The 20,042-nt window shown below is 36.5% G+C and overlaps 1 protein-coding gene across 3 annotated transcripts; it reads right to left on the reverse strand.

The window, feature by feature from the left end:
• Window positions 1-1,053: 1,053 nt before the first annotated feature.
• On the reverse strand, window positions 1,054-19,728 carry SPATA1 (spermatogenesis associated 1). 3 transcript variants are annotated; one of them, XM_013961182.2, is made up of 13 exons: window positions 18,243-18,267; window positions 17,219-17,325; window positions 14,178-14,295; window positions 12,015-12,068; window positions 11,589-11,919; window positions 11,234-11,482; window positions 9,246-9,390; window positions 9,036-9,096; window positions 6,970-7,087; window positions 6,120-6,245; window positions 4,188-4,357; window positions 2,019-2,117; window positions 1,054-1,169 (listed from the first exon to the last, which is right to left on the reverse strand). In XM_013961182.2, exons 1-13 carry the CDS (start codon window positions 18,261-18,263, stop codon window positions 1,065-1,067), a joined length of 1,704 nt encoding a protein of 567 aa, XP_013816636.2. In that variant the 5' UTR covers window positions 18,264-18,267; the 3' UTR covers window positions 1,054-1,064. The 3 variants fall into 3 exon arrangements, with proteins under 3 accessions (XP_013816636.2, XP_067157099.1, XP_067157098.1); XM_067300997.1 differs by having other exon boundaries at window positions 1,091-1,169; window positions 2,019-2,089; XM_067300998.1 differs by lacking the exons at window positions 14,178-14,295; window positions 17,219-17,325 and adding an exon at window positions 18,993-19,728 and having other exon boundaries at window positions 18,243-18,370.
• Window positions 19,729-20,042: the final 314 nt, after the last annotated feature.

Below are 20,042 nucleotides of genomic sequence, written 5' to 3' on the forward strand. Positions count from 1 at the left end.
GGTTCAATCTTGAATTGCGCAAATGTGCTTGTTTTAATACTTTAATACTTAAAACTTTTTGTTAAATCTTTTCTTTAAAAAATAAATTTAAAAAAGGGTGGCTTGGCTCAAGGCATTGCAAGTTCCTCCTTTTGAGAGTTGCACAATTTTCTTATCCTATTACTGATTTCCTGAGGTGTTTCACTTGCAGTAATAAACACAGCTCTGTCAGCTTTTTAGCTGATATTAACTGCTAGCATGTTATTGTTCTGCTTAATGTAATAATACCTTGAACTGCAAAGAAGCAAATGGGAGGGCTGGAAAAAATGACTAGCAAGAAGGTTTCTGATTACTCTTTCAGAGATTTGTTCTTGGAGCACATGTACAAACTTGAAGGAAAACAGTATACAATACTGTAAGTAAATCGGATCAAGATCATCATTACAATTGTCCAAGACAAAGCTTGCATCTTCCACTAATTATAGACTTGACTATTCTCCATGCAGCTTTCCTGTAAAAGGAACAAAAACTGCTAGATATGAAATAAGATTGTCTGGGATTTTGTTCATACTGCACAACACATGGATAATCTTATTTGTGATGACAGAAAAATACTAGTCAATCAATAGATAAATAAAAATTACTGTTGTTCTACTCCTATAGAAAATGTAATTTATTCAAGAATTAAATATGTATGCCCCAAAATCAGAACAGGAGACTTTTGTATAGGAATACTTGCTTAGCAAATATTTTGTTTACAAAAGACTATCAACATACTTATGTGATATTACACAGTTCACTAATTTGCACTTATAAAGTAATCTGGTTTTGTTTTAGACACATTACTATGTTAAACTGCATGTTTACGTAGCTGAGTAGTGTTACAATAAGAGTGAGATTTAAAAAGAAGTGAGTTGCAGTAGTACCTCAGTAACTTAGTATACAAATTCAACAATATTTACATATTTGATGTCTTTTTACAACAGAACTTTAAAAATATAAAAACAAATGCTTTGAAATTCTGAGCTTCTATATGCATTACACAGCTTCAGTAGACCTTACAGATGCAAAGTTATGTCATTCCCTTAAATTCCTGATTTTCCAAACTGGAGAATAAAAGCCGAATGAATCTTCTTCTGTGTCAGTTCTGCTCTCAGCGCTCGTAAATCAGATGCTGCCTGTTTTCTCATCTACAGAAGAACCAGTAATTTAAGGAATTGTAATTTACAAAAATTTTTGGAGGTGACATGCATATGCGTTTCAGATTGAATTTCATATGGGATGGCTGCATATAGACTATATCTTTTCATCTTTAAAATCTTTCATATGTAACTAGATAGCCTAGTTCTAGCACTGCTTTCTTCTGTACTTCGTCTTGGAGTTTTCAAGAGTCAACCCTGGAATTCAGTCTTCTTTCCACTCTTGTTATACAATGGCCCAGCTTTAGGAGGTATGACGAATACAGCCACCCTAGACTAAATAAGGTGTGTGGGTATTCTCTGCCACATAGAAGACACAGATTTCAGGAATTCAAAGCTGAAAAGCTATCTATCTATTGCAAATGCCTCTACCATGATCCACCTTCCAGAGGAAGCCATAGGCAGGATCATGCTGGAAGGTGAAGCCAGCTGCTTTCACTCTAGACCACCATTTCCATTTTGTTCCTTGTACTAGGATTTCTTTTTTCCAGCCATGGTGTGCCACTGATCTGCACCTGACCTAATATGCTCCTTCAATTACCTTTACAGTGAAACGGGAATTTTAATGAGAGACTGTGAAAACTCAGCTTACACAGTACCTTGAAAATTTAAGTGCTTGAATGCTATGCATTCAAAATCATCTAATAACCTGAAGTTCTGGAGCAATTTGGTTCAAGTGATAAAGCTACAATGACAACCAATACCATAAACAAATGTTCAAAATAAGAACTGTTCAGCTAATATTTATGTCTTCCAGTGTTTGGGGAGGATCTGCACTTTTATACAGAATAACATTTCCACTGTTTTAATTAAATTCTCACTAGGATAAAAGCAGAGTACCTTGATTTCTATTACAAGTTTCATTTTTGTGTCATCCAGCTGCCTCCTCAGTTGATCAATATCATGCTGTACTGTAATAATCCGGATGATTGTGTTATTCTATGTGAAACAACATAAAAGCTTTAATGTATTTCTGCATTATTAGATAATGTATCTCTTCAGTCATAGGTGTGAATTCCCCACTGAGAAATAATTCCCCTAAACTCTTTTTTCCAACTCTTCTACCTTCTTCTAGTTTCTAATACATGCTTGGCTATCTTGTTTTAAACGCCTTAGTCTGTAAACACTCTGCTCTTCCACAGAGGGCAGCTCTCTTCAACAATGAGCCCTTCAGCTAGGTGTGAAAGTTCTTCCTTTCCCCATTGCTTTAGGAAGTTAAGATCCAGATCAGATCTCTTGAGTAATAACACAGCACTTTGCCATCAGTTTTTATGGCTACTTCCCACATATAATAAAAAAGCACACTTCAAATAAATAGTCTTTTTTTTTCCCCTCTCAGGCTTATCATCACTTTATCCCATAGGCAGCACATTTATTGATGGGACTGCTACACCATGTGAACGTCTAGTGCAGATAAACCCATCGTTTCAGCAGTAGCTGTGGGTGGTCCTAGTTTTGTTTGAATTAACCTGTAAAACTAAAACTCGTATTTTCAAAATGGACATTCTGATACTCGGCTAGTGTAAGTAAGTCACCCTTGGAGTCTGTAACCCTGAGGAATGGGTACGCATGTGGTAATCTTCTCTTGATGTTCCAAGCCTTTAAAAATACTACTAAAGTGCCAGCTGAGGCAAATGATGCGATCAGGCTGCTCCTACAAAGAGTCATTAGGTGGTAACTGTAGCCCTCTGCTAACTCCTGCTGTAAGCTCCCCCTGTTTCCCACTCCCCCAAGGGGTTTAGCTGTCTGTGTTTAAGGGTCCAAGGCCCACCTCTGACACAGCACAGCTGTGTAACCTTGGCTCAGACAGCTGAGAAAACATGAAAGATAGATACACAATGGCAAAGGAGAACACCAGGAGGGCAATCAGTCTCGTGGGGGGCTGCTCAGGCATCACTGGATCATTGGGTGGAATGGTCAGTGTCACCAGTGCTGAAAGAGCCGATGGAAGGTGCCAGCCCAGCAGCACCAAAGATCTGTTCCCCAGAGCCCAGACACCATCCCTTCCCCGTCTGACAGATGCCTGCCTCGCCAGCAGAGACTCCTTCGGTGACTTATCGGGGTGGAGAGCAGACTTAGAGCTTAGCCTAACAGCTTGTTAAATCCTAGCTAGCTTCTGTGTGTTGGCCAATAAATAATTGCTTTATACATTTAAGCTGTGCATATCCTTCCTGTATAATCTCTTTGTGCCTAGCTAAAGATGCCCAAAAAAACCCTCATGCCCCAAAATTCTGGCCCCCCAAAAAGAAGCAATAACATATCTGAACCCCAACATAGCTAATAATACATTGTATCAACCCTATTAATAATATAAATATCTAAAATATAAAAGTAAGACAGTTCCAATAATATATATTATATATTTTAGATCGTATCCCAGCTTTTAGATGCAAGCATAAGATATTACATATGCTTCCTACAGTTTATTTTTCCTACTCTAGTTTCAGTTTGCTGGCAGACTTGCTTCTATGAAAACATTTAGAAAACTGGCAGATTTAACTATTGGGAGGGGTGTTTTCCCCATTTCTTGTATCTTTTTATTTATTTCTCTGAGCTGCCCATGATTTGACACCAACAGTGTATTTCCATTAACACAGAACTCATAGTTGCACAACAGTTCAGATGCAACCACTCCAAATGCCTCAGGGATTTTTTTTTTCTCCTCCAAACACAACTAGAATTCATTATCTCTGTACTTGAAATTGGGGATGATGAGACCCATGTAGAACTGAACAATTCATTAATCGCACTGAACAAAGGGGTTTTTGCCATCAGAGGCTATCATACAAACACAAAGCAGAAAGACTCAAATGGTCAGACTCAAGCATTTCTTTAGTCTTACTAAGAATGGGATGCAGTAATTTTGTATTGGCCCCACCTCAGCTCACTGAAAGACATTTGGTTTTTAGAGCTAGTTTATACACTGGCTGATGATGAATTGGTTTTTTGGCATTTATATTTTATATAAAAACAGGTCGTGTAAAAAGATTAAATAATATGCACAAATACCTTGGAATTTGTTGTGTTATTTGGTCGTTTTCGGGTATCTCTGGCTTCCAGTTGCAAAAGCAATTTCTGGTAGTAAAGCTCTAAATCTTGTCGTAGTTTGTTTAAAATGTCCTCCAGTGAAACTGTAGCTTTCTTTGTTTCAAAGTACTTCTTTTTCCATTCCTCACGAACTACATAGGAAAACCATAGTACTATTTAGTCTTGTTCACCTTATCATAAGATGTTTGGAAGACAGTAACAACCAACTGATCTTACAAGATTCAGTTGGCCAAAACGCATAATAAAATGTAGCAGTAGATTTCATTAGTTAAAGTCTTTGCTAAAGTGACATTTGTTACAAATTGCAACAGAATTTTCTGAATAAGTAATCACCTAAACAAAAAGCTCTATCTGTCCTCTGAGACATGACAGAAGCTCCAGAACCTAAATTTCATTCATCCTGGTAGTTCTGCATTTTTTGGCTGAAAAAGAGCTCCAGACCTGTGAAGACTGGTACGCCCAACACCATCTGAAGTCCCCAGCTTCAAAGTAACAGAAATAGGAGCTTTATGTAGAATTTGAGTATTTATGGGAAACAGTTATTTACCTTTACATTTAACTATGATTCCTTGGGCTACACTGTTAATATATTATCAAAGACTGGCACATATGTACCCCCCATATTTGATATGGCAGTCGTATGGCCAAGATACATCTGCCAGTCTGCAATGTGTCTTAAATGCTTCTTTCTTCCAAGGCTTACTTTAGGTAAGCAGGAAACTTCTTCTCAGCTACTTACCAAAAAGAATCCAGCTGTTGGAGGACTACAGAACATACAACTTAGAGTGACTGTCACTGTGACAGTCTTAGGAGGAAATTAAATATAGACTATATTGCTGTTCCTACAGTATATGGTGTGCCCTTCATACCTTGTGAAGAAACATGTTTGTGAAAGCACCTATGAAACTCTACAAGTCTGACTAAAATAATTGGGAGGTAGAGGCACTTCTGTAAGAACCTGCAGAAGCTGTTTGAATCCTTGTGAAACAACCTTTAATTTACCTAACTGTATAACATAATTTAAGACAATGCATTTAGGACTTATCTCAGCAGGGTAAATTAGCTTGCCTGCAGCTCCACGCTACCACAGATTCTCTGCTTCTAGTACCCAAGCTTGCTTTTTTAAAATATGACTTCATTATGCTGCAGAGTGCAGTGTAGCCATGCCCTTAGAGAATAGCTGGAAGAAATGGCTTGTCCTTTCAATAAAGCTACAGGTGATCTAGCTGTGACTCCCAGTGATTCAGCTGTACTTAAGTACAAAGACAGTGCTCTCAGAACATTGAAGTAATTAAACTTCATCTCTGTATCAAACTGGAATGTGACTTAGGGAGACTAGTTTAAGTGTAAACTTGAAAATTTTAACACGAAATTTTGGGAAGGATTTCAATGAGATTCTACCCTTGTTAAAAAATGAGGTCTGTCAAGCTTGTCATGACAGCTTATAATTTCCATGCCATATGCTGAATACCATTTGATAGGAGATATAAAAAGTATTATGCTGGTGGATTGAATGGAAGTCCTAACAAAACCTGAGTAAGCACCATTATTAAAGGTAGTTTTAGAATATGTGAATTGCCTTGGGCCTCAAACAATGAAGAAGTCTGAAGTAGCTCTCTGGATACTCTATGTCCATATGTGACTTAACTTTAATGGTTTATAAAAGCCAGGATTTTTTTTAGATATATAAGACTGCCACAAAGAAGTGGAAGCAGACATTTCCACCTTGAATCTTTCTACCGTACTGTTATACAAATAAGCCTTCTAAGAGCTACTGCTTAGCCAACTGCTCTCTCTATAATTAAGCTCACTGACAAAGAGACAAACATCTTCACATTGGTTTTAGTGTCACTTCTCAGTCATTCGAAGTTCCAACAGAAATGAAAAGTGTACCGTGGTATCTCCTCAGCTTATTTTGTTCCAGTAGCCCCCTGGCTTTTTTGATCAGGTCTTCTCTAGTTTTTTCCATGCATCTTCTGTCTTTCTTCATCTGCTGCAGTTGTTCTGCCATCTTGTTTTCTAAAAATATAATTACATTTAGCAAGTGTTTGGATACTGTAAGTGAGAATGATCAATCAAGATTTTCATAATGCAGCCAAAAAATGAGAGAAATCCAGCATGCATCCAGCCATTCATATGCACACGAACAAGTAAATACCCCTTTAAATGCCTAGACTATGTATCACTAAAACTACCTTCAGAACGTTTTCAGCTATATATTGCATATGTTGAAAACTGTTGCCATGAGGCCAGAAAAGCCTCTAGAGTACTATTTCCTGCTCAAAATATTTTGTGATGTAAGCTGTAGCAAAATCTTTCCTTAAACTCAATTATAGGCAGAATGAGGTATTTCAAGCTTTTACTAGTCCGCAACAATGGGTCAATCACCTACCCTCTCACTATCCTCCTTCTAGATCATGGGCGATGATCCTTAGCCATACTAGTAGCAGTCAGCCACATTCTCACTTGAGCCAACAGTATTTTATCCAATCTCGCTTATTACCTCCTCCTATCCACAAGAGAGTTTTCAAGCACTGGGAACCTCTGCCATGTTCTATGAAGAGCTATGTAATGATAACTGCTTGGAATTTTCCAACCACAAATTAACCTTTGTAACAAGACTGTGAACAAATGTACGTACATACATACAAGTTCTTTCATAAAATAAATATTTTTGTCTTCATTAACTGTTCAGTTTTGATTCAGTTCACTCCCCTTTGATTTTCTGGATGCATATACTTACTTTCTGCCTGAATTGCAGGAACTTGAGCTGGATTCACAGAAAGTGCCAGAAAAGGTGGGCTAGGAGGAGAAAGATATTCTTTTGGACATGTAAGATGATTTTGGTTGTTCTCATCTGCCTAGAGAGTGAAAGGAAACAACAATAAGAACATAATTTGTAATCCTAAATAGTTACATTGCACATGAGAAAAGCCTTTATCTGAGTTAATATGAACTATAAGCTATCATCAGTCATCCCACACACCTATGCCCTGCCTGTAAGTGACCTGAATGAATGGGAGAGCTGGATTTGAATTCTGAATGTAAGCTTTTTTATTCTGTATCATCAGTAGAGGTGATTACTAAATTCCAAACAGCTAGACCTCTGCAAACAAAATTGCAGAGGGGAACATGTGGGCAAAATTTGGCCCAAAGCACTTTAATCCTTGGGGATGGTAAATGAGAAAGAAAGAACTTAGAAGAAAAAACTTCTTTTTGAAATTCACATTGGCTTGTAGAGTTGACAAAATAATATTTTATTTAGCAACTAATAAAAATGATACAGAAAGAGTTAAACATAGTTAAATATGAACCTCCACACTGCCATGTATCAGTTAAACAGAATGTCAATATTTTATAACTAGAACAGGCTATTTCACACATATTTGAGAGAGACACTTTATTAAGTGGTGAATCTTTCAGTACCCCTGAAAAATTACCAAATTCCAAGATTTCCTATAATCTTGTATTGTATAAATTTCTTTTCACTGACAAATTAAGGCATTTATCTACAGCTAATTTTTACATTCTACAGCAGTAGATAAACTATGCAGATACATCCATTAACACTTGCCATATCCAATTCTCTGTGGTAAGGAAAGAATTCTTACTGGAGACTGTACTTTACATAATTGGTATGAGGTTCCTTCTGAGCACAAACAGTACATTAAAAATATTTTTTCAATAACCAAAGCAGGGTGAAAATTGAAACAATAATTAATTCCAAAGGCAAATCCACAGATGAAAAACTTAGTAGTAGAATATATGCTTTTGGTGAGAGAAGTAATATTTTTATTAGACCAAATGGAAGTAGGCAAAACAGACAAGTTTGGCATCTCTGAAGAAAGGTCAGCGTGCCTGAAATCCCTCTTTGCTTAAAAGCTTTGCAGAACGGTATGTGAAAATGTTGCAAACTGTCCTTTCTTTTCAGTCTCCTCTCCTTTCAGAAAAGCAGCCTACAGGATGATTCCATCCACTCTCCCTGTCTTCTCTCCTCCAGAAAAATGTAGGCTATCTCTAAATATTCTTGTGCATGTCCACAACCCACGAATTACTGACACTCCCATGAGAGACTGGAAGTAACTGACCTGAAGCCTGACATCTGGTTCATTGCTTAGCAAAGGCTGGACCACCCATTTCAAAAGTAAAATTTATAAAAGCGGATTTTCAATTCCATTATTATTTTCATAAGACTCCACTACCGTTCCACTCTTCTAACTACCAGACAAAAATCACTTCTTTGCAAGAGCCCATATGTGACAGTTGTATCTATTTATTCCCTAATATCAGTGTTTTAATGGTGTATATATGATTGCATGTGGGTGCTTTTTATCTTCCTAAATATGTTCCACTTATGCTGTATTGTACATATGTTTTAAAGAATTGTAGAGGTCTTTTATCAGAAGTTTTGCTTGAGTAAAGACTTTTAAGATTTATCCCATAACAAATATGAATTTATAAAAATGTCACTAATAAAACCAATACAACATTATTGTCAAGCAACTATAAAAAAATCCAGCTAACATTAATAAGACTGAGATAATTACTGTATATCTAGTTTCTATTAAATGATAATCACAGCAATAACATCTTTTGAGGATTTCGTTGTTTCATAAATAGTTGGTTTTTCATTAGCAAATCTGCAAAGTAGCAGAGTATGAATTAACTTTTCTGAATTATTCTCAAGCCTGTATTTGAATATTTCATCTTTCTAATGAGTTAGCTGTCTGATAAAATTAGACTATTTCTATGTGGAGGATTGTGTTTATTGCTTCACACTATTAATACATGTTAGCTGGGAAAACACACCTGATTATCCTGTTTTTCACCAGGATCAGCTACAGACTTGCCAGTTCTGTACTGTTGCAAGCTGAAGATAAAACAAAGAAGCAAGTGAAAATTTATGCAATTAAATGCTTTTCTTTTCCATTTTCTTTCATTTATTTAAAGTCTTTAAAATAAGTTTCTAGTTACAAGTTAATATTAACCATTATTTGATCAGAATCATTATTTACTAACCTTTGGTTATTATGTATATGTCCTATGGTTTGTTCTTCCCACGTTTTAGGAATTCCAGAATCCTGTGTTCTGTTCCTTCTTGGTTTGGTATCTTCTTGATGGTCGTTATTTTCCATGTTTGTGACTGGCAATTTGGGGATTAGTTCTTTGACAAGAAAATGATCAAAATGTTTAGATTACACTCAAAAAAACCCAAGCTCTTGAGTGCCAATACCTTGACTTTCCAACCTGTATTAGAAATTCAGTGAATCAAGTCAATAAATAAACTTTTCTCTGGGGTATGGCAATGTTGTATGAATAACAGAGGAAAGAAATAAAGGTGAAAAATGGTCTTTTTGTTTTTGAGAGTTTATATCTAAGTAATTCTGGTAACTAGTACAGGGAATGATAACACAGATAAGGAAACCACTTAATTATTTCACCTTCCCTAAATTAATTCCGTATCTAACACTTTCTACCTTTAAGCAACTGAAGATTCCCTACAAACTGTAGCCAGCAAAGAAAGGGACAGCAAAATGTTTTGCATTTAATATGTTAACGAATAAACGTTACCTGCTTAAAAATAGCCACAAAATAAACAAATATTTCAAAAGAAAGGTGCTGAATGACTTTACCTTTACTTTATCTGACAAAATCTTACAGCCTTCATCATTCAAAATTACATTTCAGAAAACTTGTCATATATATTTTATATATATATATATATAAAACTTATCAATCATATATATATATATGTATGTATACACATAAACACACACACGTGTGTGTGTGTGTGTGTGTGTGTGTGTGTGTGTATTTACCTAACTCATACTTCAGTTAATACGGTGATGGAAGGACAAAGCTATTTTTGACAGATTATGATTGGAAACTGAAATTACTGAAAAGTCATTTGAGAAAGCCTTGTCTAATACACTCTCCAGACAACTCTCAAAAATCACAATATCCAAATTTTGTTTTCTAATTCAAAGTGCTGGATATCCAGAGGATTGTTTTAGTTAAGCTCTACAAGGTGCCCATGCCTATGAAAATTTGAATATTGCCTCATCCAATAACTGCTCTTTAGAAATTTATAATAGAACAAGGGCCACCTTTGTACATTAGCAGTAAAATTCTACTCAAATATTGAGACTTGTCTCTTAAAACTATTTCTTCAAAAACAACTTAAGTTACAATTTTGTTGCTAATACTATAACAATGGCCATTCAAATCCAATTTAAATATTTCCACCATTTCTTTCTTCACCATTACTAAAAATTTAGGAATATTAAGAATACTAGATAACTGTTCAGAGACTTAACGGCCTCTAGTATCCATAAGACACCCTAATTTAAAGAAAGTAGTAGCTAATAGATCCCTTTCAAAAAACATTTTTGGTTTTGGCATAGAACTGTTAGCTTAGCTACTTTTTATGTGCTTTAAGCCTCCCCCCCCATACTTTTGTACTATTTTCCATGCAGTCCAGTCAAAGAGTCCTCTCACCTCAGTCTTAAGAATCACACTGTTCAATAGTATAAAAATAGATCAACATTATATCAGAGGGAGGGGAGGAAACACTTTCCCTCCAGTATTGATGTAGTCATGGATAAAATGACAATGAAAGTGGAAGTGAGTAAATTGCTTTCCCTGATATGTTGATAACAGGATTTATTCATTTAAAATTCATTTTGAATTATAATTATGGGATCATCTTCCTAGCTTTACAAATAACAAGCGGCAGCTTAGTAATTTGTTTTCATATAAAAAAGATTAGACAAATGCATCAATTATATTAAAGTGTTTCCTATACCAGTAGATAGTGATAAAGAATGGCTAATAGAAAGTAAAAACTACAGCTCCTTGAAAGATATTTTTCTAATAAAAAATTAGAATACTGTTCTGACAGCAATTTTCCAAATTACGCTTTGACTAAAGATTCTTTTTAATCTTACATTTGCTGTGCCCACTTTCTAAAAAGCGTGCTTTCACAAAAAGATGACAAGGAACAGTACCCTTTTGATATTTAATGTAATTTGTAGGGGTTGGGTTATTTTGGCCTTGTTCATCACTGTGGTTTACATGAAGAGTAAGAGCAGTTCCTTTGGCTTTGTCATTCCATTCGGGAGCATTATGCCCTTTTTGATCCTGGCTGAGACGATTTTGCTGAGAGTTCTGTAATAACATACAGTTCTTCCCAGATTCCCCATCTGCAGTATTTGAATTACTTGGCACAAAGAGAGCTCCACTGGATCCATTTTGATCTGCATAATAATTGACATCAAAAAAGAGAAATATTATTTTATTGCAAATGTTAACCATAGTAGTTATTCTTCTCTTCTTCTCCTTCACTACATTGGATAAACTTACCTTTCTCTCTAAGCTGAATCTGTTTTTCTTGAATCCCGTTGTTCTGGCCTTGATCATGATTTGTGTGCAAAACCAGAACAGATTCTTTCTCACCCCATTCCCCAGAACTGTGCGCTTCCTGATTTTCTAGCAGATGACTGTTTTGTCTGCTTTCTAAAAATCGTTTACTTCTTTCATTTTTTGCGGGGGGAAGACTGGATAATCTTGATCCATGACCAAACCTACTAGCTTCTGCATTAAAGTGATGTCTTTCTTGAGTTGATGATGATAATGGATAAACATCTTCAAAGTATTCCACTCCAGGTAATAAATATAATTCAGGATAAAGTGCCTAAAATATGCAGTATGTTAATCAGACATGAAAGAAGAAATGTGCAATGTAAAAAGTTTTAGAAAATGGTAGTTTAAAAGCCATACAATACATACATAAGGAGGAGCAAATGACTTCAGCTCCAGTTCTGCTTCTTGCTTTGCTTTCACCTTGGAAGATGAAGAATGAAAGTGTAACCAATAAAATACTTTTTTAACAGTAATGTTGAATATCACTTAATTTATATATTCTGTCATCATCTTTACATGTTACATTTTTCTTAATCAATATTGTCTTCTGGAATGGCCTGATCGGGGAGAAACAACACAGAATACTATTTTGTTTTCTGACATGGCACAAAAACATTTTGTCTAGTTTTCAAACTCTAAATCAGATCCACAAGAGTACATGGATATCTGAATAAACATTTTTATCTTTTGCACTTTGGTTCAAAGGACCTGATCCAACTATCACAGCAAAAGAAAGTCTTCAACTGTCTTCACCAGAAGTTGCTTCAAGTTGAATCTGAATAGAAATGATGAGTTTGTATGCTCTATTCACCTTATATAACATTGCAAAATATTTAATGTATATAGAAAAAAAATCTACAACTCTCCTGAACACTTCTGTTTCTTGAATTTATCATTTATCTTAATTTCCATTGTGTGATACAACTTCCATTGTGTGATACAATTTCTGATTTCAACATAGTTCTCCTAAAAAACAAAATCTAAGATAATCAATGTATGCACTTCAGTAGAGAAAAAGAAATCTGAGCTTACATTTAAATAATGAAATAATTAAACTGAACTAAGTTTGGGGACACATTCTGTTCTCAGTTATGGCCAGGCAATGCCACTGGTTCATTGTTACATTCATAGACTATATGAAAGAAAATGAAGAGAAAATGAACAAGGTTTTGGTTTATGTTTATTTTTCATTTAAAGGCCCTTACTCTGCAAGTAGGGTGCAGCTCTTAGTATTGCTTACATTGTTACTATTGTGAAACAGAAGACTGTAAAAAAAACCTCAACAAATATTTGATCATGGAGATATAATTGCATGAGGTTACCATGACCCTAAACAACAAATAAACCACTTTGTTGGTTTATTGCTTTACCCTTCCTTACAAAGTTAAATATCAAGCAATAGTAAATCCCCCAAATTAAAACTATATCTTTAATTTGTTGCTAAAAATCTTCACTTGTTTCTACTAATATCTTTAATTCTCTAATTGACAAAGAAAATTTTTATTATATTCCTGACATTTTCAGTGGAGCTGCAAAATTTCTCCATTTACATCAGAACTATCAGTGGGGGAGCAAATATACAATTTTACTTAATATCACCCAGTTAAAACCACTTGAATTGTTTGAAAACATTTGCATATTTTTAGATTAACATCCTGTCACAATCTTTCAGTTTGTCTTCATATTTTTCTAACTAACTTTTGCACATTACTAATATTTATTCTAGTCTTCAATGGGGTAATTTTAGTGATGACTACAAATGAGATAAAGAACAGCACCAAATTTACAGCTTGTAATTAATTTCCTAATCTGTGAGAATTAGAAGTGAGTAAGAGGTGAAAAAAGTATTCTGTACTTATGCAAAGATTTAAGTGACGTAAGTATTATATAATAAACATTTAGACTGATTTTCAACTTTATTTAATCTTTAGCTATAACTTTTAATATAACTAACTACGCAGGGAATCAATGTGAGGAACAGTTATGATTTAGAGATGTAGCTTTTTGATGGCATAAATCTCAGGCTGTATTACTGGACTAACCAGAAATGTACACACAGAGGAGTGTCCAGCCACAGACTGATCTTAGAGGCCACTGCGAAGGTCACAGCAGGAACCTTTAGAGGAATTCTGACACACGCAATTTTCATTGAAAATTCTTTCCAACACCATATTCTTAACCATGTACTGGTAATAATGACCATAGTGCGGAATTTCTTGTATGCAACTAGATTTGTCATATTTAATCAATCTACTGATTTATCAAACTGGTATCTTCCACCGGATGGCAAAAAATTACGTCTGATGCTTTAAAAGATATTTCTAATATACCTGGCCAGCTGTGCCTGTGTTTGAGGAAGTAGTTCTGATAAGAGCTTGTGCTCCAACATGTGTAAGAACAAATGCTAGCAGTGCTCCTAAAGTTATCCCTGTTTTCTTGTGATAGTATTTAATCTGCAGGAACTAAACCCTTTGTTTACATCAAAAAGCAGAATAGCACTAGAGGAAAAAAAAAAAAGTATTAACTTACCACTGCTAGTTTTTTCCCAATGCATTTTAAAAATATAAATTTATCTGCAACTGCAACTCCACCCAGGTACTCTCCAAGCTTCTCCCGCAGCACTCTTAGTGTGATGTAAGGAGACACCCTAGAATGTTGTTATTCATTAATACATCTGTAAGATCAAATAACGATGGCTAGTTAGTAAGAGGGGGAAGATAATGCTATATACACATTGGCTTGCATGAAGAGAATGACCAAAAATGGGAACCATGCTCCTGGAACTGAATCTAATTACATACAGGTAAGACAGTCTTGGTGTGGTAGAGTCAGGATATTGCATCAAATTATGGTAGACTGTATTACAAAGGCTGTCATAACATTAGCTGACAATGTTCATGTTTTAGGAACCCATACAAAAAGAGAATATCGAAAGACCTGAAACTTGAAAAGGACCCCCTTTATAATGCTTTTGCTCGTCTGCAGATGAATAACAAAAGCAATCAAAACCGCAGTAAAACATTTCCATCTAGGTGGCAAAGTTGGGGGGGGCTGGTCCAACAATGTAGAACATACTCTTTCAGGCACTATGCACTAGAAGAGACTTCATCACTGTCCACTTTAAATGCCAGACACATTCCTTTGATTTTATCTTCTCCAACACAAATTTAGAGCAGGGTGTGTGCATGTATGTACATATGTAAATGTATTTTAAATCACAACCAAACACTTCAGTGCAAAGATTTCTACCATAGCTAGAGGATGAAAGAGAGCTGATGCAAATATGAATTACATCATTTAATGTACTACTGGAAACCATGCAAATATTGAAGTATGAGCTCAGTATGGAAATCACCACAGAATAAAAAGCATCTCCACAGAATAAAACAAAATGCGCACGAGAAATGCACAAGTTCTTCAGCAGAACATAAGCAATCCTGATTATTTCTGTGCTGCAACATAAAATAAACCAGAGAGCAAATTCAGGCAGCCTAGGACTTCTGATCATCCATGCTGCTTAGTACACTGTCTAACATGGTTTTGGCCCAGGCCAGCTATCACCCTTCAAGCAATGCACAAACATAGTCTGGGGACAGCACATGCCATTCTCAGTACAGACAAGAACGCAGCAGGTTCAGCTCCCTCTGCTTGGACAGGCCTTCAATATTACCCCAGCAGGGTTTGCACTCTCAGAGAGTCCTATATGCCTTCATTTCACAGCCAAAGTATGCAAAAAATACTCTCAGTTTCAGCCTATAAAAGTTTCACCCAGTACTCCAGTGGGCTACAATGCTGCCCTTACATTATTTCAATCACCCTGGACTTAGAGGACCCTCCTCAAGATCATATTTCTGCCCTGGAGCATGGGACACGACAAAGGAGACCCAAGATCAAGCATTCTGCTGAGTGGACACATCTAGGCCACACCGCTTGGTCCCTATACACTTAGCACCACGCATTTAGCTTCTGTTTACTGCTTCCACATCCTCTTTTTGTCCATATCTGCTGCAGATGTTAGCCCTAATTTATTCATTTATTTCAAATGTATAAAGAAATATGTGAAGGAGGAGCATATAATTCAATATACATCCTTCCACGACCTGATATGAGAAAACAGATGATCTATAATTCAAACATCTCTCATTTACCATTATTTTTTCAAGCTCGGAGAAGATATGCCCCTTGAACTGTCCCCTGAAACCCAATAAATGTAAGCTCTTTCACAGGGAATTTTAGAACTGAACATCCTTCACTGATAACATCCTTCCAAACCAGCATGGAAATCTAAGAGCTGTATAAATAGAGGGGAATACATCTGATTTAAGGAACTACGATGTAGCATAGGAGAAATTTACTTAGATTATATAGCTCCTGAGATATACAGCAGAAATATCTGAAAATAGTCAGCTTGCCAGTGCAGCTGCTAGGAACCAGGTATAATACTCTTCCCTTTTGCTGCCACCAGCTAACAGAAGAATAGTCACATCTACATCACTTGCTTCAGGGTGTTCCTCTAAAAGTAATGCAAACTAGAGTTCATTGCAGCAACCTCATCTAGAAATAACAAAAGTATGGGTTCTGTGGTAAGGAATGAGGAAAAAATAAAAAGATCACAGAGGCTGAGAAATCAAGTCCATGGGAGTGAGAACTTGGGGCCATAGATGATTACACACTTAATATTTTCCTCTAATTTTATGATTAATGGAAGTGGACTATGCTTAGATCTAAGAATCCTTTGTTCAGCTGACTCACACAATACTAGACTCATCAGGCACATGACTGGACAGTGCTATCAACGATGTTCAAACATTGTTAGTACCAGCATGATTGCTATTCCCTCTCCTAGATTATAATAAGAAAAGATTAAAAAAAAATTTTTTTTAAGACAGTGATATACCAGCATTGTGCTAGTTATTGCTAATATTAATTTACTGTAGCATTGCATAGCACCCTAGAGAATTATTAGGTAGCAAGTCCTCCCAAACAGCTATCTGAGAGCACACATAGCACATGTGGTTGCAGGCAACTGTTCAAAAATATTATTGAAAAAGAAAGAAGATATACACTGGTGGTTGAATGGGCTGTAATGCTTCCCTTTTAGAAATATGGGTTAAGTTCTTTCTTCAGACTTCAAAACTTCATATACCTATTCCTGGAAAGTTACTGGCTCTTCTGAGATAGCAAGTCTTTTCCAAGTCTCCTCTTGAACCCGGCCTACTGCAGAAACAAATTCAAGATTCCGATAATCAGGCTCCAGGAAAGAGAAAGAATTTAAGACTGTGATTTTACAAGATAAATTATTCTTCAGCAATCCCATTTCAGAGGTCTAGACCATGGGCTGCAATGGGGCTAAGCCTGAGGTAGTTCAAATAGGCATAATGCTAGTCATAGGCACCACTTACCCTCTGGAGATGATCAGAGAACAGGTCTCTTCCGACAGATGTAATTTTACTCTGTAGAGCAATGATGGTAGTAAATGACTGAAGGACAGTGTAGAGGAACTACCATGCACGTGAAGTTAAAAGTTTTATAGGTGCTGTCAATAGATTCTTGCCTAAGACTAAACTCACCTTATAAATCCAGCTGAGATGAATTTATTAGAAAGAGCTGCAGAAACTGTATTCAGCTTGAAATTCCACACTTCTTCCGGGACATAAAAAACATGAAGCTCCACCAACTAAATCAAGTAAGAAAAGATTATCCTAGCTATAGATATATTATTAAATCCTCTTCCTTTGTGCTTTATTTTCCTTAGTTGGACTTTCAATTTCTAGAGGCAGGTATTGTTTCTTTGCTGTTAGTACATGGACTAGAACAATGATGCTCTAGATGAAAATGATGACCAGAACAAATTTTGATTGCATTCCAACTGACAATAGGCTCAGCATCGAAAAAAAATCACATTAGAACAAGCTCAACAATAAAAATGAGAGAAAAGACAGCCTATGCTGCTGCTGCATGTCACTGTGACAGCAATGGATAGAGCTTACCAAAAATAGTTGATCCTCTAGAGTGTATACCACGGATACTTGAATACTTCCGCTAAAATTTCAACCTTGTTCAACTCATAAAAACTGCAAAGCCCTAAAAGCCTGATCCAAAGGTAGTACAAAGCTGCATAATGAGACCTTGCCAGCACAAAAAAATTTTCAAAATATTTCTCACCATTGTTAACAATATTAGCCATCTTGGAAGCACAGAAGTGCTCTCGGTAATGTCTGTGACAAGAATAACTCAGCCTGCTCCGAGAAAGTTCACTTAGACTGTGCCCAAACCTCTGATAGTCATGGCACTACTAATAGCTGGGTCTTAACATTTTTGGTGAAACTAAAATTATATTAGCAAGGATCATAAATTTCTGAAAAGGCTTCCCTGTAACTAGAAGCCATGCAAATAAGCTACATTAAATATTTCTGCAGTTGTTGAATTACTAAATATAAACAAGGAAAAAAATGATTTTTTTATGTTTACTATGTTAAAAGAAAATTTTTTCTCTCAAGTCTTCTAGAAATGTTGCAAGGTTGCTTATTTTGTATTTTTTTATTTTTATTTAAGAAACAAAAAACTTTTTCTAAAAAGTGTAAGAACTCTCACCTGTGATGTTGGAGGCCTCATTCGACTGAACATATTGATCCCTCTACTTGATCACAGTGAATGCCAGATGCACTTTTTAATTTTCTTTTTGATCTAAGCATTCTTTAAGAATGAGTTCCATGATAAATCTGTTATGGGAGAGGTTATTCCATTAATTTCCTTTATTTTAATTTACTTTTCTTCTTTTCCACTTATAAGAATAAAAAAGCTGTTTATGGACTGAGGCCGAAAGCTTCTAGCTAACTGTAGACAAACAGGCTCACCACACCTCCTACAGAAGCGAGGATCACCTAAGTAACTCGGTGAACAACATAATCGCAGCCATACAGCTCTGCGGGGATCTACCCTGGAATACTTCCTCTAACATTCTTTGTCCTTTTCTAAAAATACTTTAGTCGCATATAATTTTCTATGCAACTCCATCATGTATCTAAAGACACAAAATGGGATTCTTGCAAGGTCTGGATTTATCTTTAATAAGAGGGCAATTACTATGAACTGAAGCCAAGTCATTCATATACCTCACATTTCATATTAGACTGGCCAAATACGGTATTCCAAAGAAGTCTGACTGTATCAGGCAACCATGTTGGAAAAATCCTTTCATAAGCTACCCTGGCTCCACCCTAGTGTTTTAGGATTCTTCTCAGCACCCTCATTTGAAGGCTGTTTCAGAACCTCACTATTCTATCACTTACAAACCTTCCGAGTTTCAGCCTAGCTGGATGTCCTCCACAGGTATAAACTCACCCGCTGTGCATGTGCCAATGCCGTCCTTCACACGAGCAGCTCCTCCTCCCTGGGTTTATCATACTTGTATTTGGAGAGCAGTCATACCTCCTCTCCACTTCCACTTTGCTAGTTTAAAAACACCACACTCTGCTAAACAAGCTCTCTGCTCTTCTTACCGTCTTAATGGCTCTTCCTTGCACCCCTTCTAGTTCTAATTCACATTTTCTTGGACATAAGTGACCAGACTTTCAAGATGAGGTCTCTCCCTGGCTCTGTACAGTGGAATTAAGATTTCTTCACGTCCGTAGGAAAAATCTACTTAAAAGGCTCTATGTCCTTTTCATGACTATACTGCAACGAGCATTCACAAACGACCTGGCTAGCGCGTCCCGTCATTGCTCCTCAGCTAGTCTCAACCACCAAAGACACCCCAGGTTGTAGAAGAGATTATTCTTATTAGGCCTATATAGATGCAAGTTCTTGCATTTTGTATTACTAATTTTCACTCCATTTCATTATTCCAGGCTTCATCTGCGTTTTTGGATGCTTTCTGCAATAAATATTAACCACCTTCTAAGCTGCAGTCAAGGACCAAATATGCTGGCAAAAGTAAAGTTAACAATTTCATTCACTGTGTCTCAGAATAACCTTCAAACCAGTAATTCAGTTGAGAATATCAACAACATTTGCTAGCTTAGACCGAATATTATTTTCTCATCTAATCTGCCAATGTAGACAATGAAAAAAAATCACATTTTTGTGTTTCCTTGATTTCAGGGGCCTTTTCCCAGGAATCACTTGGAAGCTTACCCCAACAAAGTAGGATTCCCCCTTCCCCCCTCCCCCCCCCCCCCCCGGACACACAGTGGGAGTACTTCGGACCCCAGGCCCACGCACTGCATTCTCCTAGTAATTTAACCTTCCCCGGAAATTCAGGCTCGGAAATGGAAGAGCCATAACCCACTAGCCCTAACGAGAACTCCCCGCGGCGTGTTTCTGCCAGGTGTGGCGGCGCAGTCCTCACAGCGACGCCTTGCCATCGGCCTCGGCCGCCGCCGCCCGGCAGCG

The sequence above is a fragment of the Apteryx mantelli genome, chromosome 8 (assembly GCF_036417845.1).
Source record: "Apteryx mantelli isolate bAptMan1 chromosome 8, bAptMan1.hap1, whole genome shotgun sequence".
Classification (NCBI taxonomy): domain Eukaryota; kingdom Metazoa; phylum Chordata; class Aves; order Apterygiformes; family Apterygidae; genus Apteryx; species Apteryx mantelli.